The sequence below is a fragment of the Merops nubicus genome, unplaced genomic scaffold (assembly GCF_000691845.1).
Source record: "Merops nubicus isolate BGI_N331 unplaced genomic scaffold, ASM69184v1 scaffold6929, whole genome shotgun sequence".
Lineage (NCBI taxonomy): Eukaryota > Metazoa > Chordata > Aves > Coraciiformes > Meropidae > Merops > Merops nubicus.
The window spans coordinates 18848-44493 of record NW_008628960.1 but is presented as its reverse complement, the minus strand read 5'-3'; the positions used below and the strand labels follow the sequence as shown (position 1 = coordinate 44493).

The window sequence follows — 25646 nt, the reverse complement described above, 5'->3', positions numbered from 1 at the left end:
TAGGACAAGAGGAAATGGGGTTAATCTGCCCAGGGGAGGTTTTGACTGGATATTTTGAAGAATTTTTTCCCTGGCAGAGTGGTGAGGCCTTGGCCCAGGCTGCCCAGGGAGGTGCTGGAGTCCCCAGCCCTGGAGGGGTTCAAAAAACATGCGGACGTGGCACCTGGGGACACGGTTTAGTGGTCATGGGAGTGTTGGGTTGATGGTTGGACTTGATCTTGGAGGTCTTTTCCAACCTTCATGATTCTAAGTCCTGAATCAGAGCATTGCTGGCACAGCACGTGTCAGGGAGGACTGAAGGACGCACATGATGATAGGAAAAATCTCTAGTCTTGAGAAGAAGAGAAGTTGGGGTTCCTCAAGCACTGCTTGCATTGCAGTCTCTGCTAGGGGTGAAAAATGCTCTCCTGGTGGGAGGGGAGGGGGTGTGGCAGCAGGATCCCTGCTGCCCAAGGTTAAAGTGACACTGTCAGTCATCAGCACGTGTCCAGAACTGCTCAGGGTGTGGGAGGGGAGCGGGGCAAGAGGCAGTGACCCTGCTGAATGTTCTACCTCCAGCTTCCTGTGGGAGAGCACGGACCAGGAGGAGCCGCAAGCAGACAAGACAAAAATCCTGGCTCTTAGTAAAAGCCATGAATTGTTTGTCTATGAATTCTCTGTAGAAGATGGAAAATACAACCCGAGCTCCCTGTACACTTGTAAGGAAGAGACACTTAAAAAGCTCCTTGAAGTAAAGAACATCAGTGAGTAAATTTCCTTGTGTATTTGAAATGGTTGTTGGGTGAAACCAAGGGAGGCAGGAGGACTGAGCACCAGGGGAGGTCAGGTGCTTCCACAGCCATTTAAAGCAATTAGTAGCAGTGTTAATGAACCTGAAAAATAACAGAGATGCTTCTGTATTCCAAGGTGACGTGGCTGGAGGGAACTGAGCTGGCAGGGTAAGGGGTTTGGGGGGTGCAAGTCAAAGGTAAACTTAGTGAAACATTAACACAACACTGCTATCTCTGACATTGCCTTTAATATTGGAGCTGATGGGGAGAAAACAGAGACAGGCCTCCTCATTAATCCTGCAGGAACTAATTGCTTATGCTGTATCCTTAGCAAACATAGCATGCAGAGTCTGTAGGACCCAGATCTGTGATGCTTCACGTGGTCTGAAAGTCTCCCTTGCAGAGGGATTTTTATTTCCAAAGATTGTAGTTTTTATTTTCAGTGCTGACTGAAATATTATGCTGGGGTTTTTTTTTTGTGTGTGTTCTTCATAGTGCTGTCCTCTTGAAAAGCCTGCACTATTTTAGGAAACTGTTCTAAAATTGCTGCTTCTGCTATGGGAAGTGAGATTTAAAACAGAACACCCCACCCCCCTTCCAAGCCCAGCTCTTATTAAGGTGGTAGCAGGGGCAGTGAACTTCAGCTGTAATTTTCTTGAGTTATGTATGAATCAAAAGCACCGTGTTGCTGTAATCCTAAAATATCTTTAAATTCACAGGCCTGCCTTCCATTTTCTCTTTGAAGATACTGTATTTTGGACACAACAAATGCATCCTCCTGCTCAATAAGGTCATTGTGGTGCACCTTGCCTTTCCTGGGAGAAACTCATCCTCTGAGGCATGTGACTGCGTGACCCTTGATCTGCCTCAGCAAGTTTTGGAGGGGATAACAGACACCCACTTCTGCAGGGGGATCCTGTTCCTCTTAGAGAGCTCTGGCTGGATCTGTATCCTTTGCAGCAGAGACTAGCTCAGTGGAAGTCATCTCAAGAACAAAGTCAGGGTTTTTTTTTTTTCTGTCTGAAGCAGAAATTTCTTGAAAGCCATTGAAGCTTTTTTGAAGATGATTTTGGGAAAGGGAGCAAGGTGTGAGTTAGTGCAGTGAAAAGGAGCTTCACTTGGACCTGTTCCTTGGCAGTCTTTTCTTGGGAGCTCCACCTGGACCTGTTCCTGGGCAATCTTTTCCTGCTGTGGGCGTGGGGAAACGCACTCGAGCCAGGTTACTTTGTCCTCCTAGCTACATGGCTGCCATTGCCCGTGTCCCTGTCACCCCTAGGGATAAGTGAGCTCCCTGGAGGTGGCCCAGGCTGCGTGCTGGCCCGGGGTGTTTGTGTCTTCCCCCTGTGACTGGTGTTACCCAGGCTGGGTGTTGCCTTTGACACAGTGTGCAGACGTGTGTGACGGCTCGGACGGGGCGCGCCTGGCCCGGGTCAGCGTGGGGCTGGGGGCTGGGGGCACTGCTCCTGCCCTCCCCTCACCCCTCACTGCCCTGAAGGTGTCCCAGGATCTGCGCCTCGCCGTGGTCACCACCTCCTCCAACTCTGCCATCTGCCTGGACCTAAACCTCTACTTCAGGTGCGTTTGCCTCGGCCCGGTAACCCCTGAGATGCTGCCAGCCTTTGATTTTGAGTCCTGGCTCTGTGGCAGAGCAGAAATTTCATATTTGTTTGAAGACTGACTTATTATTTGCTCCAGTTTATTCTCTATCACTTTAATAAACAGAAGAAAGCTTCTGTTGGACTTTATTTTTTCTCCTAGGAGGATTAGGATACGTGCTGTCAGTCACTGCTTATGGTGGCTGGCAGCACGTCGTAGAAATACTGCAGGGTATGGGATTGTTAAAACAATTCTGATATGGTTGTACTGATTTTGCTTGATAAATTAGGACCAGATTGTAATTTAGAAGTGGGGTCCACCTCAGGGGAAATAGCTGTGGGTTTTGGTGGCTCACCTGGGTAAATGTTTGTGAGTGCTGTTAGTGTGAGAGGAGCCTGCTCTGCTGGCAGCTGCTGGAGGAGTGACACAGGAAGGTGAAATAAAATCTTAAATCATCTGAGGGAGGTGAAATTTAGCCTTTATTTCTTCACAGACAGTTCCCTGGGCATTTGCTCTGTAAGAGGGATCCAGAAAGTCTTCCAGTGAAGCCTCCTGAAGGACTTGATGAGGATGACCTGGCTAGTTCTGACCACAGCATGGAGCTTTTGTCGCAGCCTTTCCGCACAGACAGGTACGGGATGGAAACTCTTTCTGAAACAGGCTGGGGGCTGCCTCCTCTGCATCACTCATTAATGATTCATTAATTCATTTTTTTCATTGCAGTCGTGGCAAGTGAAATCAGCTCATTCTGCTTTAAATCTTTTCAGTGTCAGGATGGTGTTAGGACATAGCCAGACAACTTTACCTCTGCCATTGAACAGCTTCCAAAGAGTAATTAGGTCTGTTCAGGGTGTTGCCTTCAGTCTGAAGCATTATTGACAGATTTTTGTATTCCAAGTACTCACAGTTTGTTGCCTGTTTAGCACAGATGAGTGCATGTGGGCTTCAAAATACTTTGTGTTCATGGAAAACATTTTAACCCCATTGTGACCCTTAGTATTAGGAGCATTAATACTAATAAAATGTTAATTGTAGCTACACAGAATTATATAGTTATATAGCTAATATAATTATATAATATAAATGTAATAACCATCACTTCTGGAATTAACTTCATTCTCCTTTCTTTTTGAATTGATGTGGGAAGGAAAAGGAAGTTTTCTCCTGAAGATGCTGAGCTTTGTGGTTGTCGTCAGCTAGTGCAGCTTGGCTGCAGGCAGTATTTAAGCAGAAATAAACAGGGCATGTTAAGGTGGAAGTGCAAGATGCTGGCTGGAGTTTACAGTGCATGTTATTGAACTGAGGAAACGTGAAATTTAGTTGAAATTTATTGAGCTGCCTTGTTCTCAGAGTAAGAGCTGATATTACAAGTCACTTCTTTCTTCACGCCAGGTCCTGGAAGGCACACCTAGCCTCGCTGTCTGATAGAGTGAGGAGAAGAAGACCAGGGTCTTCAAATTTGGTGAATGACTTGGATTTACCTTGGTATCAGTTTTTTACCCATCTTGAAGGTCACGATCCTGAAATCTATGAGAATTCAGAGAATATTGTGGCTTTTGTTCCACGGGTTGTTACGTGGGCCCCTTCCAAACCCAGTGGGACAGACCTCAGCAATGCAGGACAGCCGTGGAAACAAATCCCCAGAGAAGCACCACAAGAAGTGGTGAGTCTGGAGTGTAAACTGGTGACTGGAGTTAGAGCCCTGTTTGTGGTCTTAACGGAAGACAAGGGGTTGACTCTTGCTCTCTGGGATTTTGAGTCACAAGCTGTGAGCTATTACCCCTTTGGCAGAACCAGCGCTTACGTGGATTGCAGTGGAGAGGTGCCAGTGTGTCTGCTGCTGACAGGTGAGGGGCTTGTACCTAACTGTTCTGATGTAGCTGTCTGAGAAAAGCTTTTTCCTTGTTGTTTGTTTTGCCTACCTGGCTGCTGCTGCTGAATTTCTGATGTGTTCTCACTGAGGTGAAAGCCCAAGGGAGCCTGGGCAGCTCTGTGGCGTCGATTTGGAAGAGAGGCAGTGGATAGAAATGCTTCTCTGCAGCAACTTGCTTCTGTATTTTTTAATGGTGGTCTGATTCTTTTATTTAGAATACGATCTGTCCTTAGTTCTGTTTGGTTTAACTCAAGAGGAGTTTTTGACTAGATTGATGATCTATGGCAGCGCTGGGGTCGTGGATGCCCTTTGTCATCTCAACGGTTGGGAGCGATGCTCGATTCCCATCCACGCCCTAGAGGTAAGGAAATCTCTTTTGTGCCTTACAGGTGGCAAAAAATACTACTTTTTAGTCATGAATGCAGTTTAGCAACATTAGTGGTGGGGTTAGACACAACCAGTAACCTAGGGGCAACAAATAGTGGCTCAGTTATTAAATAAGCAATAAAAAAATGGGGGTAACCCAGCTGAGTGACCCAAAAGGAGAAATACAGCAACAAAGTATATGAAAGGAAAAAAAAAACCACAGAAGCACACAAAAAAAACCCAACCAACTTTTTTTAAATTAAGCAGTGCTCAAAAATCCCCTTTAATTGGACCCTAAAACATTTTTGATAACTTCTGTAGCAGCTTTTCTCATCCTGCAAAACATCAAATATTAAAACATATAAAATATAAATCCTTGGAACCAGTCTTTTTTATCACACTACTCTTGTGAAGCCAAGAAGAGAACTTAATGCTACCAGATGTTGCTTGATGTCCCTTAACAATAGGTGATAAAATCTTTTTCTTCTACCAGACCACAAAACAAATCTTTTGTCCTTCTGGTTTTCCAGTGCTCTAGTTTTACTTTTAGGTAACAGAGATCCTTGTTTAAAAAACCCTCTTGTTTATTTTTTAACAGAAGTCTGGGACCCTGCACCAGTCTGCCCACACCAGAACTCTGTGACACACTGTGTCCCCAGTTGTGTTTGGAGGGAGGGAGCTTGGACAAAACCCTTTGCTTCTTTTGGTTTTGTTTGAAGGCTGTGATGGGAAGGGAACTGGTGGGGTGATGGTCTCAGCAGCTTCCAGCTGCTGCCAGCTTATGCAGAGTCCAGACTCTCACAGCACTTATTTTGTATCCCAAACAAATTGCTGAATTAACATTTTCTCTCTGAAGATGCAGGGCAGAGTTCCTGCAAAGCCCACTACAGGAGCGTGGCAGGTACTGAGCAGGTCACCTTCTCATTTCAGGCTGTGGGTGTTGCACACACTTTGGATTACTTCTTGTTTTTCTGCATGTAGACTTGGTCACGGAGTGGGAAGTAGAAATACTCAGTGAGCATCCAGCATCTGTGTTTGGAACACAGAGATTCATTGTTCTCCTGCACCTTTGTCTAGGCAGGTTTGGAAAATCGGCAGCTGGACACGGTGGACTTATTCTTAAAAAGCAAAGAAAGTCTCTTCAGTCTGTCTGCACCCTGCTCTGGGCCTCAGCACTCCACTGCCAGCCTGTCCCAGGCCTACCTGAGAAGTAAGTCCTGCACTTCCAGAGAGAGAGGTTTAAATTGAATTGCCTTTCTCTTTGTGGTCGTGTGTCTGTGGAAGCAGATTGAGTTGCCTGCACTCTTGTATGTTTGGGTGATGCTTTATTGCAGCTTCTTCACTTCTGGAAGATCAAAAAGGAATGGTGCATAACATGGAGTGTTTTTGTTGTGTTCTGCTGTTACAATATGTGTTAGATGCATTTTGCTGAGGAGGCAAAGCACGTTGCCTACACTGTTTGACACATTTTAGAAGGTTTTTGTAGCATAATTCTATGACACGTAACTTAAATTTTAAATTTCTGTGATCAGTCATGTGAAGGAATGCAGATGTTTTGACTTTCTTGTGTAAATTTTGCAGATTTGGAAGAGCTGATGCCAGCTCTGAACTTGCTTTGCTCAGCCATCAGAGACAATGACATGGAGCCTCACAGTAAACCCTTCTCTGAGCAGCTGCTCAGCCTCACGTTGGCTTTCCTTAGCAAGCAACTTGAGGAAATTTTTGTGCACACAGAGGGTAAGATTACTTATTTTTGAATCATATGTACTCGTGCAGTGTGTCCTTGTTTAGGTAGGGGACCTAAGCAGGGTGGGACTGTGACTGTGTCCTGGCAGGGTGGCCAGTGGCAGTCCCTGTGCAGGACAGAGCTGGTGGGCTCGTGGGGCTGTGCTCTGCTTGTTCAGCAGTTACAAATGCCCTCTTTGTTCCTTTCTCTTGACAGAACCTGATAAATCCCTGCAGAAAGCTGCAGATATTTTAACTGATTACATTATTAAACTTAGAAAATTTCTGAGAAAATATCCTTGGGCAGAAATGAGCCCAGCACACCCAGGAAGGGGTCTGGGTGAAGACCTGCCTGTCTTAGAAGAAAGCCACACTTGGGAAAAACTGACACCAGAGGTAAAAATGAGTAATCCATTCTTTACTGTTCTTATTAAATATATTTATGGATATGGAAATGTCTTTAAACTGTTAGGAGGAAAAAAAAAAGTCAATATAGGAATTTTAAAGGGAGTAACACTGAAGATGAGTCAGACCAGTTTATCCCATTTCCTTTTCCCCTTTTAGGAAGTCATTGCTGAGGCCATCTTAAGCAACAGAATGCCAGAGGCCCAGACCTTCTTCCAAGTGCAGCAGCACCCTGCTCAGAATCTTCAAGAGTTTATTCAGACAGGCTTGAACCTGGTCTATGACCATCTTCTGAAGGGCAACACCAGAGAGGCTTCAGAACTTTTAAGAAATATGGTGAGAGGTGTTCAGTGAGCATGCTGATAGTGATTAACTTTTCTTTATGACTAAAGAAATCACACAATTGTTTTGGTTGGAAGAGACCTTCAAGATCCTCAAGTCCAGCTGTTCCCCCAGCACTGCCAGGTCCCCACTGCCCCGTGTCCCTCAGCACCACATCTCCACAGCTTGGAAACCCCTCCAGGGGTGGGGACTTGATGAATGAATGCAAATAAATGAATGCTTAGAGCATGGGGAGCATTTAGGTCTCGTATGGATGTATTGATCGGACCACAGGGATGGATTATGGTGAATACTCACTTGTTTTAAAGAACTGCTTTGATCACTAACATCCTCAGAGTGCTGAGGGAGCCTGGTTATGAATGTTTGTAAAGGCAATTCTGATGAGCTGGGTGCTAAGGGGTACACAGTTCATATCCAGACGTGCTGGAGACATCACACACATCTCTGGGTTATTGCCTCAGTGGTAACTGGGAAGTGACAGTCACAAGCACGTGTGTAAGGGGTGGTGCCCTTGGGAGCATTCATCCTGCCCACACAGAGCTGCATTTGTACAGTGTGCGTGCCATGTGTATCTTCTTTTTTTGTTAGGGCTTTGATGTGAAGGAGGAGTTGCATAAGATCTGCTTCTACACAGCCGACAGGCACGTCCGAGATCTGCTGGTGAGTGGGCAAGAGTCACCAGCCTGGCTGGTCTCCTTGGGCCTCAGGTCTGGGGTGTGTTCATGCTGGGAGGCAGCATGGCATGGAACCTGCTGTCAGAATGGGAGCAGACAGCTTCTGTCCCTGCATCCTTGTGCTGGAGTTGCTGAAACCTGTCTGTGTGGTGCCTGTGCTCTTTTGTGTGTGCAGTTAAAGGAGAAAGGGCTTCAAATGCCATTTCTTTGTCCAGGCTCTGAGCTGCTCACACACAGGATGAACCCTGTCCCTCTTGTAACTGAAGTGTTTTGACCTCAATCCTTCCAGCACTTTTTACTACACTTGTTCAACTCTTTACACCTGCAGGATCATTTACAACTTTGCTATAAGTAAATAAAAATTGCAATTGGAGGTAATACTTTAATTTTAATTAAAGGTGAAAGTTTTACGAGAAGAAAATTATTTTTCTGAAAAAGAGAAGAAAATGATAGACTTTGTGCACCAGGTTGAAAGCCTTTACTCAGAATCCTTCCAAGAAAATAAAGAGATTCAATCTCTTTCCAGGTAATGTGGGTTATCAATTTTAATTACTAATTAATAACACTAATAGGATTTAACATACACTGGCTTCTACATTCCACATGACTTGCTGCTCTAACAAATACAGTCTCCTGTAATTTCATTAATTTCACACTGGTCTTCATTTGGAGAATTAAGGGTCAGTGGGGGACCTGATTGCTGTTCTCATTAATGTCACAATTGCTGTCATGTCCTTTCCAGACTGAGTCATGATGTGCTGCTGGTCTTCTGTTCATGTCAGCATCACCATAAGTGAAATATTTTCAATAAGAAATGATATTATTAGAATTATTAACCAAATGAAACATGTACAGGCAGAATATTTGCTCTATTTTTGAACATATGATAGCCATAACATAACAAACCAACCTAGAAAGGTCATTTTACAGTTAAATAATTGTGAAAACATTCCAGTAGTTACCATTTGCTATGTCCCGTTTGGAAAGCTGAGGTAAATTGTTTGCTGGTTGCTCTCATAAGAGAGCACCTCTCAAACTCTGAGCTGAAGGAAATCCCTCTGCCACTCCCAGAACTCCCTTCAAAACGGACTAGCAAAATTTCTTCAAGCTTTTCATCACCTGTTTGTGGACTTTATGCTCTTTTATTATAAATTATTATAAATACTTTTATTTATAGATTGTGGACTGCTGTTTAAAAGAACATTAGAAAAGATCCTAATGGCTCTAACTTCCTTGCAGCTGGAGGTGGTGGCAGGGGCAGGCAGACAACTCCGGGCACACGGCTCTGCTGGGATCACTCCTGAGCTGCCATGGACATCAGGATCCCACTCAGAGGGTCAGAGTGATGTTTAACTGGGCTCAGTGGTGGGATGAGCTTACTCAGGAAATGGTTCTTCTGCCCAGAAAACCACGCCAAGGCAAGTCTTCTGGTGCTAAGGACTTCAACTGTGAATTGAAAATGTGTCTTTGACCGAGGAGGTTGCAGTGGTGTAGGAGTGGCACTGGCAGAGCTGAAGCTGTGTGCTACCACAGGATGTCAGTTATTTGTCAATGAAAATGGTGTGTTTTCATCCTCTGCTGGCAGGGATGTCATATTCCTGTAGAGAAAAATTTGGAACTAGGTGAAAGGGATTTGTCTAATGCATGGCCACTTGTTGCAAATGCCATACTCTGCTACGTTCTGCAGAGCTCACTGCACTCTTATTGAGTGCATCCTCTGTAAGTCTGCAGGTGACACCCAGCTGGGTGGGAGTGTTGATCTGCTGGAGGGTCAGGAGGCTCTGCAGAGGGGTCTGGCCAGGCTGGAGTGATTGTCCAAGGCCAGTGCAAGGAGGTTTAACAAGGTGAAGTGACCCAAGGGCAGGACCTGGCCAAACAACCCCCTGCAACACTTCAGGCTGGAGGAAGAGTGGCTGGAAGGTGTCTGGTGGAAAAGGCCCTGAGGGTACTGATTGCAAACTGACAAAATATGAGGCAGCATGTGCCTAGGTGGCCAGGAAGGCCACCAGCATCCTGGCTTGGATCAGCACTAGTGTGGCCAGCAGGAGCAGGGCAGGGATTGTCCCCCCGGACTGGGCACTGAGGAGGCTGCACCTCGAATCCTGGGGTCAGTTTTGGGCCCCTCCCTCCAAGAAGGACCTTGAGGGGCTGGAGCGTGGCCAGAGAGGAGCAACAAAGCTGGGCAAGGGTCTAGAGCCCCAGTGTGGTGAGGAGCAGCTGAGGGACCTGGGGGGGTTTCCAGGCTATGGAGATGTGGTGCTGAGGGACATGGGTTAGCAGTGGACTTGGTGGAGACAGGTTAATGGTTGGGCTCGACAACCTGAAAGGTCTTTTCCAACCTAAAACATTCTATGATTCTATGGCTGTAGTTAGCTTTTCCAACATGCAGCTCTACCAAGCTGTAATGATTCACTTACTCTCCACATCACATTTGCTGGTCAGTCACCATGTTCCTCAGGAGTCCATGCGTGTGACGCGGCGTCGTGTTTCCCTGAGCAGTGCTGGCTTCATCCTTTGCCTTTTTGAAACACAGAGCTCCAGACGTGTAATCCTGAGGTTCTTTGGATGCACTTGACAGCCCAGCACGATTGGCTTGGTATTTGTTCATGGATTGAGGAGTCTGAGCCCCAGAGGACTGTGTGTGGAGCAGGCAACTGGCCCCCTCTTACTCCAGACATCATTGACCGCAGCATGCTGTGTAGTGGCTATATGAGAAATGAAATACTAACCAAGCTGGCTGGGTATGTGCCCTTAATGCTTTCTGCTGACTTGCTGTCTTACCTGAAGCCAAAATCTGATCATTACAATAGTAATTTCAGTAAGATCTTTGTTACTTGCATGCTATTTGGTGCCTTTTTCTTTGAAATGGCACAAATCCGTTATTAAATATAATTCTTCTTGCACTTTCCATGGTCTGAAAACAGCAAAGAAACCTGACAGCAGTAGAAATTCTCTCTCAGCCCTTCAGTCTTTCACAGTGGTTGTATTCCTGATGCCCATTTTAGTGCAAAGGAGAAAATTCTAAACTTGCAGCATTTTCCTCCTCGTTCTCTGCAGCCAGCTGTAGTGACCACAGTATCTTCTGAGCACACCAAACGTGGTTTGGCACGCTGAGTTTGCCTTGGTAGTGAGTAAGCCCCTAGAAAGAAAGGTTTGCTTTGTAATTTTGAGCAGGAAACACCCTTCAGAACATGTTAAAGAAGGCATTGTCTAATTGGTGCACATGCTGTTTCTCTTTTCTGATAGAAATGGAATTTTTGTCTCTTCTGAGTTGGAAGATTTCGAACTTCTGCTCCAAAGGGTGTCTTCCCTGGGGGGAGTGCTGCAGAATCCTCACCCTGTTCCAAAATACAGTGCTGTGGATGGTCTGGACTTCCATGCTCGTTTTGTCTTTCACTGCTTAGAACATAATTTGCAGTACCTGTTATACACATACTTAGACTATTACAGGTAGGTCACAACAGCATCACTGAGTGGAGAACTGTGGGGCAGCGTGGACAGTTTCATGCTGTATTTTGAAGCTTTATTCAGGTTGTTTTGTCAATATTAATTTGTGTGTTGGTTATCAAAAGAGACAATTATGGCTGTAATTGGTATAAAGTTTTAAGCAATATAATATTAAATGAGCCAAGACAACTTTTTCTTCAGAAACTTGCTTGAGCACAAGTATGAGTTCATTCTTGATGCATTCACAGAAAGAGAAATTGCTGGTTTCCATCTGGATTAGGATAAGTTGGGATTTGAAGGAGAAAGCAGTATTAGGTATTTGAACTAGATTAATACCTGGAATTAGAATTTCTTATCTGTAATTCTGGTCTAATAGTGTCATTATTAAGAAGGTAAAAGTGGACCAGAAAAAAAACCAGCAAATCTGGTTTGAATTTGTTTGTATAATCAGTTTTATTCTGCATGCAATATTTAGCCTCTGTATTTGTGAGTCAAGTCCCTTCTTTGAAAGGTGTTTGGGGTTGTTAGGTCTGAAGCTATTACTTTGATTTAGGGAAGCAGGGAAGCTCAGAATGGAGTGTTCAAGGAGGGACCTGCCAGAGATGCTGTGGCAGCTAGAGCTGTACCTCTTGTGGGGAAGGGTGATGGGACTGGACTCTTCCACAAGAATGGGTGAAGAAGTCACTGTAGCCCTGAGTCAGGTGCTCTTTGTTTTTAGTGCAGTGTTATATTTGGGCTCAGGATGGTTCCACTGTATATTCACTGTGCTGCTGCTCCTCTCATTCCCAGTTTGACTCCCTCCAATTGCCCTGTTTTGGACAACAAGGAGTTGCACGAAGCACATCCCTGGTTTGAATTCCTCGTGCAGTGTCGAGGGGTTGCCAGCAACCCAGGAGGTAGGAGTCCTGCCCCAGGCTGGGCTCTCATGTTTGTGCTTCTCAGCAAGTGCTTGGCCCAGTTCTGTTCTCTGCTTGGCTTTAGGCTTTTTTTCACCAGGCAAATCATTTACATGGGCATTGGTTCCTCATCTCTAAAACAGGGATTACAAATCCTATTTAAACTGCATAAAAAGACTGGGAGACTGTAGGTACCTGAGAATTATTTTGTCTGTGATCAGCATCACCCCCAGTTTTATTATGTTCCCAACACGTTGAACAGGAGGAGAATTAATTTTCTTAGAAAATAGATCTGCTATCCAAACTAAAGCTTCCTCTTGTTCTTGCAGTGCATTTTGACTTTTAGGCTCCTTGGATTATGTGTGTGTGTGTGTTGGGGTTTTTTTTATTGTCATTGAAAATCAGTAAAACTTGTGCCTTGTTTCACTTTTTTAAAAAACATTTCCTCTTTTGTCAAGTCACATGTTCACAAATGATAAAAATAAGCCCAAGTGGAGCTTTTTCAGAAAGTGTGGTCAGTGTAGGGTAAAGAGTTGAACCAATGCAACGCTAAACTGGGGGACTCAATCCAAATCAGTAAAACTGGTTTGGAATCAGAGAGAGCTTGGTAAAATTTAGAGCAGTTTGTCTGTCTTTAGAAGTAAATTGAGAAAAATTTCCTCTGAACTGAATTATTAACAACACCACCATAGACAATTCACTGTTTGTCGTTGTCATAGGAGAGTCTTAATGATTTAATACTGGTTTTTGCATGAAATTAAATCTCACCCTTTTTTCTTTTAAGATCCAAGGATGATTTTTCAGGCTAGCCTAGCAAATGCTCAGATCTTGATTCCTAGTAATCAAGCCAGTGTGAGCAGCATGCTGCTGGAGGGACGGACACTGCTGGCACTGGCTACTACAGTGTACGCGCCGGGAGGTATCGACCAGGTACTGACTGTGTGCTCCAGGTGACTGGGAATCCACTGGAGACATTCTCCCAGAGCACTCAAAGGAATCAGTTAATAGAAATAAATACACAAATGCCATCATGTAACTTCTTCTCCTGTAAAAATCTGTTTCCAGTGTTTATGCTTCAGTGTTGGTTGACCCAGTGAAGCGAGTAGAGCAGTTGGAGGGGATGTAGTTTAGAAGCAGCCAGGCACAGGAGCTGTGAGTTGGAGTCTTTTAACTCCTTCATAACAGTTACAGCTGAGGCACTTGTGTTCCTCCACGAGTTTCAGGTTGGAAAGACAGTTTCAATAAACTTTTAAAATGGTGAAGCACGTGTTGGAACAGAATGTTTTAATACAGGCAGCCTTTTGGTACATAGCACAGTAACCTAAAACTCCAGGTACTGTTAAAGATGTGTCTAATGTAACTTAAAAGGTTTTACAGGGAAAAAATGATACTTTCTGTGTTGTCACTGCATGTCAAATTTCCTTGAGGTAGTTTGGCACATTCAGAGATTCTTTTATTCTTATTTCATTCGGAAGAAGAACTTGCATTAAGATAATTTTGCTTCCTTGCAATGCAGGTTCTTCAGAATGAAGATACAGAAAATCCTCTAAAGAAAGTTGATCCACAGCTCTTAAAAGTGGCACTGACTCCTTACCCCAAACTCAAAGCTGCTCTCTTTCCCCCGTGTACCTCTCATGGAATTTTGCCACCTGACATCTCTCTTTACCATCTGGTTCAGGTACACAAAATGCTTCTTGGCAGAACAAAAATAAACTAGGAGAGGCTTGTGTTCAGAATAAAGCCTGGAGGGTGGGGACCATATGTTGGAATCCTTAATTGGAGTTAGTTGATAGCTCTGTTCTGAAGAGGTTTTCAAAGTGGTCCCTAAGTACCATGAGTTGGGCTGCTCCCTGCTCCCCAGATGTGTAAAGGCATCTGCAGTGTTTAACTTCAGCAGTCCTGGAATGTCAGATGAGTGATGTTCTTGCAGTGCTTGGAGGGCAAGTTTGTTTAGTATTACAGAAATTAAAATGTTTTTAATTGTCTAAGGGAAATTAAGAGTGTCTCATGGAGTGTCAGGACATGTTCCTGGGCAAATGGCTTTTGCTTCAGATCTGTGGTATGAGATAAATGGAAAGGTGGAAGAAATGCTACTAGTTATTAATTATTACGGAAGTGTTAGCTTTGCAAAGATCACAGTTTAGCAAAATACTTAAGTGTGTTCTTGCCCTGTTTCCTTAGACCAGAGTCTAAGACTTTTCTTGCACTTCTTTGGGTTCTGATCCTATGCAGTAGATAAATACATACCTTGAGAGGAGTGCACAAGGTACATCACTGCTGAGAGCAGCACAGGCTGCTCCTGGTGTCTGCTGCTCTAGCTCCCTGGGATATTCTGCAGTCTGCTCTGATGGGAAAATCTGAAGCTGTTTCAGTATATTTTGTTTCTAATCTTTCAGTCATTAGTGCCTTTTGATCCCACCAAGCTCTTTGGCTGGCAGTCAGCAAACACTCTTGCTGTATCAGGTATGTTACTTTTCAAGTTCTATGTGTTTTCTGAGGGATAGCATACCTTCCAGGGGAGTGGTTTGGCAGAGAAACGTGTTCAAATGGCCATTTCTTTAAAAAAAAAAGTGTCATTAACTAAAATTTTGTTTGCAATTAAACATGTTCAAAAGGCCATTTCTTTAAAAAAAAAAAAAGTGTCATTTACTAAAATTTTGTTTGCAATGAAATCCTAGGTAGGTTACCCATTAAACTCTCTACATACAGAATTGTTTCTATATGTGTTAGGAGACAGAAAAGCAGTATTTTCTTTTAAAAGGAAGCTGAGGGATCTAAGAGTTCTGATTTCACACTGAGAATCAGAACTGCAGTACAATTAGGGTATGCTGAGATTTGAATTAGAACAAGAGGGAAGGTATTTTGTTGTCATCTCGTGGTTTGTAGCTGAAAACAGTTTTCAATCTGTAATTCAACTGTTTACCAGTTCATAATAACAACTGGTTTCTTTCTAGATGCATCAAGTGACTTTCCTCACTTTTCATCCCCTGAGCTGGTGAACAAATATGCTGTCATGGAACGACTGGACTTCCTCTACTATTTGCACCATGGACGTCCAGCCTTTGCTTTTGGGACATTTTTGGTCCAGCAGTTAGTAAAGAGCAAATCCCCCAAACAGCTGTAAGTCTCCTTAAAACTGACAGTGGGGTTGTTCTTTTGAGGTTAGAATTTAGCCCGTGGGGTAATATTAATCCTCAGCAGCAGCAAAAAAGTGGCATGCATTCTGGTACTTGAAATTTTAGCTGTCCTATGATGGACCAGTGTGGGGAAGGGGTCTGGAGGAAAGGTGCACACTCCAGGGGGTCTGCAGTCAGATCCCTGTATTGCAAAGTGTTACAGCCTTTTATAGCAAACAAGAGACAGCCCCCCAAGCCCCATAGGCTAACAAGCCTGTTCACACACCTAAGCTGAGCTACAGGTTGGTAAAGGTCACTGTCCATGCTCTGCCCACGCCCCCTGCCAGCCTTTATGTAACTCTGTGATTGTTCCATTCAGCCTTGCCAAGTTTATCCTTCTCCTCTGGGTGAACTGTCAATGGAATTCCCTGTCTTCAAAATGTTTCTCCTGCTCCAAGGCCACTCCATGGGCTTTCTCAGGCCTGCTAAGGCCTGTGCTGATTGTCCATGCTCAGCAAAACATATCACCACACTCCACAGGTCACGATTCCACAGGCCAGAACAGAAATCAAATAACACCTAAAAGAGGGTGAACTTTATCCTGAATTACCTCCATAAATTCTGCTCAACAAAAGCAAGAAATGGAAAATGTTCCAGCTGTAGCAAACTCAGGGAGGCTTTTCTTCTAGGGAGAAGCCTGAGCCTCTGGATCACTTTGTAGGAAAAAAGTTGCTCCTTTTCTTGGCCATTTCTTATGGATGACACTTCTTGAGTTAAATTAATAACATACATAATGTTCTGGAGATTGAAGGAATTAAATTTGCTGGCTGAAGCTTCAAAATGATGCGTTCAGAAGGATACAATCAAATTGCACATCTTGCTTGAACATATTAAATTTATTAATAAGTATATTCAAAATTAGCAGGAGTTACATTGGAACGAATGACTTTGTGTATTAGTCCCTGTTTGCTTCTCTTCATTTCTATACAAATTGGTTTCTCTTGTGCAAACAGCTGAGAGTTGGGCAAAAAGGAAAACATATGTTAATGAAGATGGAGGTACTTAATAGTTTAAAAGTCAGCCAAGTATGCATGATTTTAGCAGTTCCTACTCTGGAGAAGTTTCAGAACCAAAGAACCAAGTGCTATGGCAACTCCAGGGTCCCTTTTGTGCTGAGCACAATCCACAGGATTTGTTTTAGGCTGTGTTTGGATTCTGAACTCTGTGATGGGGCTTTTTGCACTGAAACTGTTGGCAAGTGCCTTTATTAATTATATCAAATGCTTTAGATTTTGTTAAAGGCTATTAAACTGCAAACTGTACTTATGTGTGAGGCTTTATTCTCAGACCTAGGGTTGTGGGTTTTTTAATAAATAGGAAACTTATGGTTTGTAAATACCCTGTGTGCTGATAAAGTCTGTGAGTTTAGTAAGCCTGGTAGGTACTTGGTTACATGGGGAATATCCATGTTTGAAAATGGTTAAAAATCACAGGTGATAACTGGTGTTCTTTCTGTTGCAGGATTCAGCAGGCAGGAGATGAAGCCTGTGTTTTAGCCCTTTCCTCCTTCAGTGTCCCTGCAGTAGGGGCAGCCTGTGTGTGTTTCCTGGAACTGCTCGGCCTCGACAGCCTCAAACTCAGGGTTGACCTTAAAGCTGCAAACATCATTTTCAGATACAGAACTAGAAAGGAAGAGTCTCAGCACAGTCAGATAAGAGAATCCTTGGGTAAGGCTGTGCTCTGTTTGGTTTAGAAGCAGGTACTGTGTATTTTTTGGGAAGAGAAGCAGTGATGGATTGAAAGGTGGTTCCTAACTTCTCAGTTATCCTGTCCTGAGCATCCTGTCCTTTGAAGAGCTGAGAATTTTGCTATACCTTGATTCCTGCTTCTTACTAATTTTGAAGGTGCATTGTGACCCTGGCATATCAAATAAGGCAGGAAGACTGATATACACAGAGCCAGAATTGCAGGAGTATCCAACAGGCACCATCCAGCAGCTGCCTGAGCCTCTGTTCAATATTTAGTAAAGTTCAACCTGATGTTGGGATAATATTACCAGAGGATTGCACAAAGGGACTTTACCCAATTTCTCCTTCATACTTGAAAACTATCTTAGAGCTGCAGTGAAATCAGATGTTCTAAGCTGTAAGGAAATTAAGGTTATTCCTGGGATAAGTTTAGAAAGTTGTGTTTCTAACTAGAGGTCCACAAGTGTCTTTTTATCCCAACTGGAAAACTACTGGCATTTATTTATATTTTGCTGATCATTCTAAAATCATAAATGTCACTTAAAACTGTAGGTAAAGCTTATTCATAAGTGATTGTGTGATTTAAAAATTGAAATTGTTTTTCAAAAATCATGTAGCCAATTTGGGGCCAGCCATGGCAAAACTGCTGAAACATTTTCATTAACAGCATTTCTTCTGCTTGTTGATTCTGGTACTTTGGAAAATATTACCCCTACTCTAATACCAAATAGCATCTCAGAAATACTAATATGTTCTTTTCAACAGTTGAAAAGTTAACAAAAATGGCTGGTGGTGAAAAAGCAGCAGCAGCAGAAGTTCTTACCTCCTTGGAAGAAGCCTTTTGGGATGCTATTGAGCATCAAGGAATAAAGAAGTGAGTAAAGGATGATTTAAAGGATTCTGCTGGCAAATTGAGATTGAGCACTGAATTTGTTTATTTAGGTAACATCAAGGAGATCCATGTGTGTTTCATTGCAGTGAACTGAATATTGATTTAGAGTATAATCTTGGCATTTCCAGTGCTAGAGGTCGTGGATGTCTTGGCAGGGGTAAGGGAGTGCAGTCAGCCTGCTGGACTTGCTGCTCCACAGAGCTCCTGCAGCACACTTGGGAGTGAAGACTCTTTTCCCCAGCCTGCATTGTCCACACAGGAGAAAGGCCCTGCCTTGGTGGGTGCAAGCATCTCCAGGGTGTAGCTGGAAGCTCCCACAGTGGAATGTGAGCTCTTCTGCAGAGGAGTCAGTGGAAGTGCTGGTGGGGCTGTGTGCAGGAAGTGGCTGTCACACCACGTGTCTTTAGACATTAACTTCTGGTGTAGACACCAGTTTATCACAACTGGAGCTCCTTTTGTTCCATGCAGGACATCTGGTGACTCCAGAAGGCAGTGGGCTCTGGTCATGCAGTTCTGTAGAGTCCATAAGATTGGGCTGAGTACATCTTACCTGAGGGAATGTGCCAAATCCAGTGACTGGCTGCAGTTCATCATCCAAACCCAGCTGTACAGCTACCAGCCAGACCAGGTGAGCTCTCTGGGAGGGATTCTACAGGAAGATAGATTCTCCAGGAGTGTTCTTTCTCATGTTCAAAAAAAGAAGGAAAAAATAGATTCTTTTAACAAGAGAATATCACATTGTGGAGACAACATGAAACTGAAGCCTCATCAGCTTCCGGGGAGTTAGATGTTGTCTCAGGATGCTCAAAGTCCTCTGCTTATGATAGATAACAGCTGGATTTTCCAACTTTTCTACTAAAGCTAACCCAAGACAAAGGAAATTGGCTCCAGAGGGAGCTGGCTGTTCAGCAGATCTAATCATATGCTCCTAAGAGCATGAAAGCTGACTGCTGGAGGAGGAGATTAGGAGAAGAATGCCCTGTCTGAAAAATCTTACATGATGTTATTAATCGGCAGGGGAGAAAACCATTTTCAGAGAGGAGTGATCTGAGTGCCTCTTTGAAGTGAATTAAACACAGGTATTTGCCAAGAAGGGACTTAAATTTCATTTAAAATTTAAAGTATGACAGACTTATATTGTTTGTAGGTTCAATTGGTTATTTAAAATAATTTAGTTACTGTTTGTTGTTTTGTTGGAGATTTACCAAATGATCACTGTAAATTTTAATAAAGTCAATTATTTTTATTTCAAAACTTACATTGACTTTCATGTGAAGGTGCTTAAATTTTTGAGAATCTAAATATTCCTTTTTTTTTTGAGTAATTTTAAAATTAATAAAATATTACCAATATGTAAAAATCAGAAGTAGTTGGGGAGAGTAATGTAAGGAAGGTAATTGGAAAATTACAGATGGGTGGTAGTTAGCAGGCTTAGGATTTTAACTTGGATCTCTTTGTCTTGAAAAGAAAAATATATAAATATATAGCAGCAACTCACTACACACTTTTAGCAGTGTGAGAGATGCTGGAAATTGGTGTCCCTGAGAGGTCTCTTAGCTTCACGTGAAAGGAGGAGCTTCAGTATATTATCAGAATAATTCACACCTACAGAAGACTTTTTCCTTTATAGGTCTCCAGAATTGTTCCCAAAAAATCTAATTTGAAGAATGTTTTGTTTGTCTCTTCTGTGTATTTGATGCCTCAGTCCTTCCTCTGCGTTCTCTTTGGCTGTGTCTCTGTGTTGATACTTTTGGTTCTGTTTTCTTAGGTCATTTCTGTCCTGCAAGATTTCCCCCCAGTTCTACAAGATCACTTGATGTTGGCGTTGGAGAAGTTACTGGTTTGGAGTCCTGAAAACAGCCTGTTCAAGAGCAAATATGCAGATAGCCTCTTTCAGATCCTCCTCCAGTGCCAGGGGAACCCCAACCCTTCGTGGTACCTCTTGACTGAAGGGCTGAGGGAGCAGGCTCCCATTCTGAGTGTGTTAGCAGCATGTTTCCAAGTGAGTGTTGATGAAGTTCTGTATCTTTTAGAGGAATATGTAATAAAAATAATATGGTTGTACACAATTATGTTAAATGCAGACACACAGTTGCATTCATTGAGTTCTTTTCTCAGCTTGTGTATGAATAGTAGGAATAGTATGACACATTTGGCCCAGTGACATGTAATGAGGTGATGTTTGCTTACTCTAAACCCATCATTTTCGTCATTTGACAGGATGCAAACATCATTCATTGTCTCTGTGTTTGGATAATTACTACTGTGGATGATGCTACCAGAGCTGAAGCAACAAACCACATTCAAAGCTCAGCAGAAAATCATGAGTGGGATCTTTATGACCTGTCAGTTATCTGGAAAGTCTTCTTGAGAAAGCAAAGGAGTAAAACACTTCTAAATGGCTTCCAGCTCTTTTTAAAGGTAAGGTAAGGCCTTTTTAGAGGTATAGTTGGGTGTATTTCAGAGCATCTTGGAGAGGAGGTAACCTTATAGATTTCACCCCCTGTTTCTTACTACTTATGGCCTTGATGCCCTGGGTGTAATCTGAAAATCCCAGTTGAGTAAGAAAATCTTTGAAGGGAAATTCTTCCAACTATGACAGATTTTCAGATCATACATCAACCCTGCATGCAATTTTAATCAGTGAAAACTCTGTTCTTCTAACACTGAGACAAGTTCTACATTTATTGAGGTACTTTTAGGAAAAAATGATAACCTATTTTTGTGTCTTAAAGGATTCCCCTTTACTGTACCTACTGGAGGTGTATGAACTATGTATGAACTGTAAAAAATACAAGGAAGCTAAACCCAAGCTGGAGCAGTTTCAGGAAAGTCTCACAAGAGTAAGCAAATTCATTTTCTCTAAATGTCATTGCCAGGGTCCTCCCTGATCAGAATGTGATTGGCATCTAATGTCATGTGTGAAAATGATGAAAAAGGGTGTGCTCAGAGTGATCCAGGAGCCAACTGCTCAAACAGCAGGTTTCAGCAGATTATTTTTATGGCTGGTGATGGATGGGAGAATGTTTTTCACAACTCAAACCCCACAATGCCTTTTGTGGAATCATTTTGGTTTAAGCTGTTATGGGCAGTTTGAAATGCAGTGTCATTGCTCCTCCTGTGAGCAGATCACTGTGTGAAGGTGGGCACTGACTCGAGCAGGACCATTGCTGGTGAACTGAGTTATTTGTGGTAAGTGTGGGATATTCTCTACTGACCAGGCCAAGTCAATACTGAGCTGATCAGCCAGTGACTTACAAGCAGTGTCTGTTTGAGGAGACAGCTTTTTTGGGTATGTTTCAACATGTCTGAAGAAGTCTGTGGTGCTGCTGTAGTTTCAGTAGTTGCGTGGACTTTTCTTTGTCAATGACTCAGGGCACTGAATTCCACACTTGGTTCAGACCCTGATGGAGCAGTTGGTTTTAAGAGGACCAAAGAAGTGTTTTCATGCAGCATTCACAGAATGTCAGGGGTTGGAAGGGACCTCCAGAGATTGAGTCCAACCCCCCTGCCAGAGCAGGACCGTTCCCTGCTTGTCACCTACAGATCTTTTCATAAATGGTTCCAGTTCTTTCCATCACAGTTTTCTAGTTCCATGAATACCCTGGTAGCTAAGGTGCCATGTCATTGCTGGTTTTCCCCCTGCAGTTCAAGCTCAGGCTCTATCAGTTTCCTCTCCCTGTGTGCCTCTCACATAGTGGATGTGCTTATCAGGTGTACAGTGGTAGGACAGGAGTTATCCAGCAGTTTATCCACTTCTGATCCTTACTGTGTCTTTTATCTCTTCCATAATTACCAGGGGTAATTGGTGGGTACTCCATCCTAAAATTGCCTTCTTTGACCAAAGTCAAACATCCATCAGTGTCCCCTTGGGAGTGGCAGTTCATGGTAGATCTGATACACCTTCTATTGCCAGTACGATTCCCATCAAAATGCAGAATATGCTTGAAAACAGAACAAAACACTTAGAACAGAGCTTAGAAATCTTTCTCTACACAGCTTAAAGCTGAAGAGGACCCAGCAGCCTCAGCAGTGCCTGTGCAGTGGCTGGAGTCACAAGCATTGTTTCTTCTTGAGCTGATGATGCAGCAGTGCAGGACGGAGTACGAGCTGCGGAAGCTCCTGCAGCTCTTTGCTGCAGCAGAGCATCTTCTACTGGATGGTAAATGCAGCTTCCTCTCTCAGAGGGCATTGCCCCTTTCATGTAAAGACCATGCACAATGCTTTTTGGAGTGGCTGAAAATGTTTGCTTTTAGTGTATTTGTACTGCTTCATTTTTGTGTGAGGATTTCTATAACCAGACTTGGTCCTTGCGGTGAATTGTGGTGGTGCAAACGTGTGTGAGTGTGTTTGGGAGCATGATTATGTGTGAGTGCTGGTGAGGAGTGTACAGATGGTCTGCAGAAATATTGTACTTACAGATCTAGAGCTGACTTTCAGTCCTGCGAAAGCTTTAGGGTATAAAGTCTGTGCTCTTCTGGCAGGGCTGCATTCTGAAATCAGGAGTAAACGTTGCTCCTCAGGGTTAAAAACCAGCTGCCTTTAGCTGCTTGTCCTCCCTTCTGACAGGCCCCTACGTGAAGAAGCTGTGTGCCCTGAGTGAGACCCTGGAGGACTCCCCCATCCGGATCAGTCGCTCTGTCCTCGGCAGCTGCGGTGTGGGGCTGTTCAGGAGTGAGTGCAGCTCCATCCTGGAGCAGCTGCAGGAGGCAGGAATGTTCCCTCTCGCTCGGGAGGTGGCAGCACTGGCTGAGCTGCCCGTGGATGGCATCGTCACACGAGAGGTACGGGACAGTTCCACAGAGGTGCTCACTTCTTCCTGCCCCGGCTGCCAGCAGCACTGAGAATGTCACTTCTCAGCCTTCCTGAAATTTCCCTTCAAATTGCTTTCTATTTTGAATTCAAGTGCACCAAGCATGTTGCCTGTAAGTGCTGAGCTGGAAAGGACAGTCTCTTTCCTGCTTCTCTTCCTGTTTTTCCTTCCTTTGGAATCAGTTTTATTTGTTGGGAGAACCAGATTGATTTGTTGCATATTAAGACACTTAATGGAGATTCATTATGCTAACCATTCATTGTGAGTTGTGAGTGTTTTTTCCTTCAAAAGGTAGTTGCTAACCTCCGTGAATTTTGCAGGTTCTAAGAGATCTACATCACTTAAGAGACAGTGGACAGTGGCATCAGAACCAGACAAGGGTAGAATTCTGGAAGAAATGTAATGACAACTTCAGGAGAAATTCCATCTCCAGCAGAGCTGCCTCGGATTTTTTCTTTGATCAGGCAAATGATGTATTTGAACCTTCAGCTCCTGAGAAGTTAAGCAGCATTATGGAGAGACGTTTGTTGCTCACTCTGGCTGGCCACTGGCTAGCCAAGGGTGACTTGGTGTCCCTGCAGAGCTTAGAAGCAATAGAGAAGCAGATCTGGATCTGCCACATCGCCGAACAAACGCTGTCTGCAGCCGAGGGGTCGGGCAAGTCCAGGCTTCCCTCCCACGTGCTGAACAGGGATCTCTCCTTTGATAACTTAGCTAAGGAGTTTTCTTTTTCAAACCTGCCTGCTCTGAACACACCGAAGTACCTAAAACTGGAGGGTCTTGCATTTGGGGAGCCTCAGCAGGTACTGACTGAGGAGGAGGAGGGGTCCCTGGAGGCTCTGCTCGGGTCCCTCCTGGACAAAGGAAGCGTGCACGAGGCCAGCCGTGTGTGTCAGTACTTCCAGTTCTACAGCAGAGATGTCTCCCTGGTGCTGCACTGCAGAGCCCTGGCCTCGGGGGAGGCTGCTCTGGACAAATTACAGGCTGATATTCAGGCTCTGCTGGTAGCCAGAGAGAAGACATCTGAGAGCAGCACATCTCAGCAGGGCAGGGTCCCGAGCGGTAAGTGACACGAGCCAATGGATGCCATCATTGGGGTTCCACTGGCTTCTTCCTCTTTTGTTAGTGTTAATTTCCCCCCAGATTTCTTCAGGAAATAAGGTCTTCATGACAGCAGGTTATCTTCATAGTTCATAAATCCTCTAGTGGAAGGAATTTGAAGCCTTGTAATAGGTGTTCCTTGTGTGAGCTTCAGGCATGGTGTTTCTGTGTCGGGAAGGGGTCTGGAGGAAAGGTGCACACTCCAGGGGGTCTGCAGTCAAATCCCTTTATTGCAAAGTGTTACAGCCTTTTATAACAAACAAGAGACAGCCCCCAGACCCCATAGGCTAACAAGCCTGTTCACGTGCCTAAATTGAGCTCCTGATTGTATAATAGTTATTGTCCATACTCTGTCCACGTGCTCTGTCAGCCCTTCCACAACTCTAGAGCTGTTGTCAGTTAGTTTGTCAGTGTTTAGCATACTTGTCCCAGTGAGCAGCCAACAGAATTCACTAACTTTAAATACTTTGGCACTCAGAGTTACTTTATGAACTTTCTCAGGCCTACGAGAACCTCACTGCCTGCACTGATTGTCCATGCTCAGCAAAACCTGTCACCCTGCACATTTCTGTGCATGGTTCCTAGAGTCCCTTAACTGCTGATTTCCTGTGGTTCACAGTTCTGTGCTGGGAACGTAGCACTGAACTTCACCTGGGTTCCTGCTTGTGGAATACACACTCTAGTAAACCCTGAGCATGTTTCTGGAGCTGAAACAAAGAAATGCCTTAATATGTCTCTGAATTCTGTGTACATTATAAAGGGTTGAGTGTTTTTTATTAATAACAAGGCTAAAGGGTGATAATGTTTCTATATAAAGTACTCAGTGCACAGTTATGAAGTCTGAATGAGAATGCTCTCAGCTGGAACATGACTTATTTACAAGAGAAGAGAATGAGTGAATCCTCAGCCAGAAAAGACTGCTGGACCCTTATGTTCTCTTATGCTTAGGAATTTCACATCTGAGATAGTATTGTGGATGATAATTGGGCTCATTTTGTGTTCTGTCCTATTGTTTGTACTCTAAAAGGTAAGAAAAGAATCACATGTATCAAGAGTTCAGTTTTCTGAGGCTGAGAAAGTTGTTATGCATTTGCTACAGATCTCTGGAGTCTTGCTTCCAAGTGTGAGGCTTTTGGTGTCATCTGTCTTTACAAGAAAGGAACTTGTGGTATTTTTCTTTCCAGCATCAAGCTTAGAAGACTGGACACACGTTGTGGCTCCATCTCCAGATGATGAGGTTGTTATCAGCCTGAAAGCTCTCATAGATGAGTGTGTCCATGGGAGAAACTACTGCAGACAGGTTCTCTGTTTATATGAACTTTCTAAGGTATGTGTCTGGTAACACTGTTGAAGAAACAAGTGGTTTGTATCAAGCTGGGCTGTGGATGTTTGTGGAGGAGGATAAAGAGTGATGAAAGTACTCATCAGGTGCCTGAAACAAGCTTCACAGGGTGAAACTACCAAGTCTTTGTTGGAAAAATGGCCAGCTGCTTCCTAGGCATGAAGTGTTGAAAGGAGCTCAAGCCCCAGACTCCCCAGGCCCCTACCTCCTGACTCCACTCAGCTGGATTTCAGCCTGTGTCTCTGTGATGTGCCTTTTTTCCTAGTCTTTCAGGCATATGTTGTTCATCTAGCACTTTGCTCCAGGCCTTTGTTGTGGGATGGCTTCATAAAGAGCAGAGAGCCAGCAGCTGCCCTGGGGTCTGAGCACAGAAGGGCTCTGCAGGCTGCACCCAGAGGCTGCTCAGAGGAGTGCCTGATGAGTTCCAAGTGGGGTGACCCAGACAGTGACAGGAGAAGCAGTAGATGGTTGTCTGCTGCCTCTCTGCTCCATGACTGCCAGCAGCCCACCTCCCCTGCTGCTCCAGAGGGGGCCGCCTGA

General features: G+C 44.0%; 1 protein-coding gene across 1 annotated transcript in view; it reads left to right on the top strand.

Annotated features, from left to right (window-relative positions):
* Positions 1-558: 558 nt before the first annotated feature.
* The window catches only part of SPG11 (spastic paraplegia 11 (autosomal recessive)), a gene marked incomplete at its 5' end in the record, with an annotated part of 33253 nt that continues 8165 nt past the window's right edge, over positions 559-25646 (top strand). The window contains 30 exon segments of the mRNA XM_008946836.1: positions 559-743; positions 1490-1717; positions 2132-2345; positions 2860-2997; positions 3759-4213; positions 4455-4600; positions 5683-5815; positions 6187-6342; positions 6548-6726; positions 6895-7071; positions 7666-7737; positions 8150-8277; positions 8997-9169; positions 10285-10492; positions 10998-11201; positions 11988-12094; positions 12879-13024; positions 13611-13772; positions 14491-14557; positions 15049-15214; positions 16732-16937; positions 17724-17832; positions 18319-18478; positions 19619-19852; positions 20071-20271; positions 20586-20693; positions 21850-22012; positions 22420-22634; positions 22984-23725; positions 24949-25091. Of these exon segments, the coding sequence (XP_008945084.1) occupies positions 559-743; positions 1490-1717; positions 2132-2345; positions 2860-2997; positions 3759-4213; positions 4455-4600; positions 5683-5815; positions 6187-6342; positions 6548-6726; positions 6895-7071; positions 7666-7737; positions 8150-8277; positions 8997-9169; positions 10285-10492; positions 10998-11201; positions 11988-12094; positions 12879-13024; positions 13611-13772; positions 14491-14557; positions 15049-15214; positions 16732-16937; positions 17724-17832; positions 18319-18478; positions 19619-19852; positions 20071-20271; positions 20586-20693; positions 21850-22012; positions 22420-22634; positions 22984-23725; positions 24949-25091 (5725 nt within the window).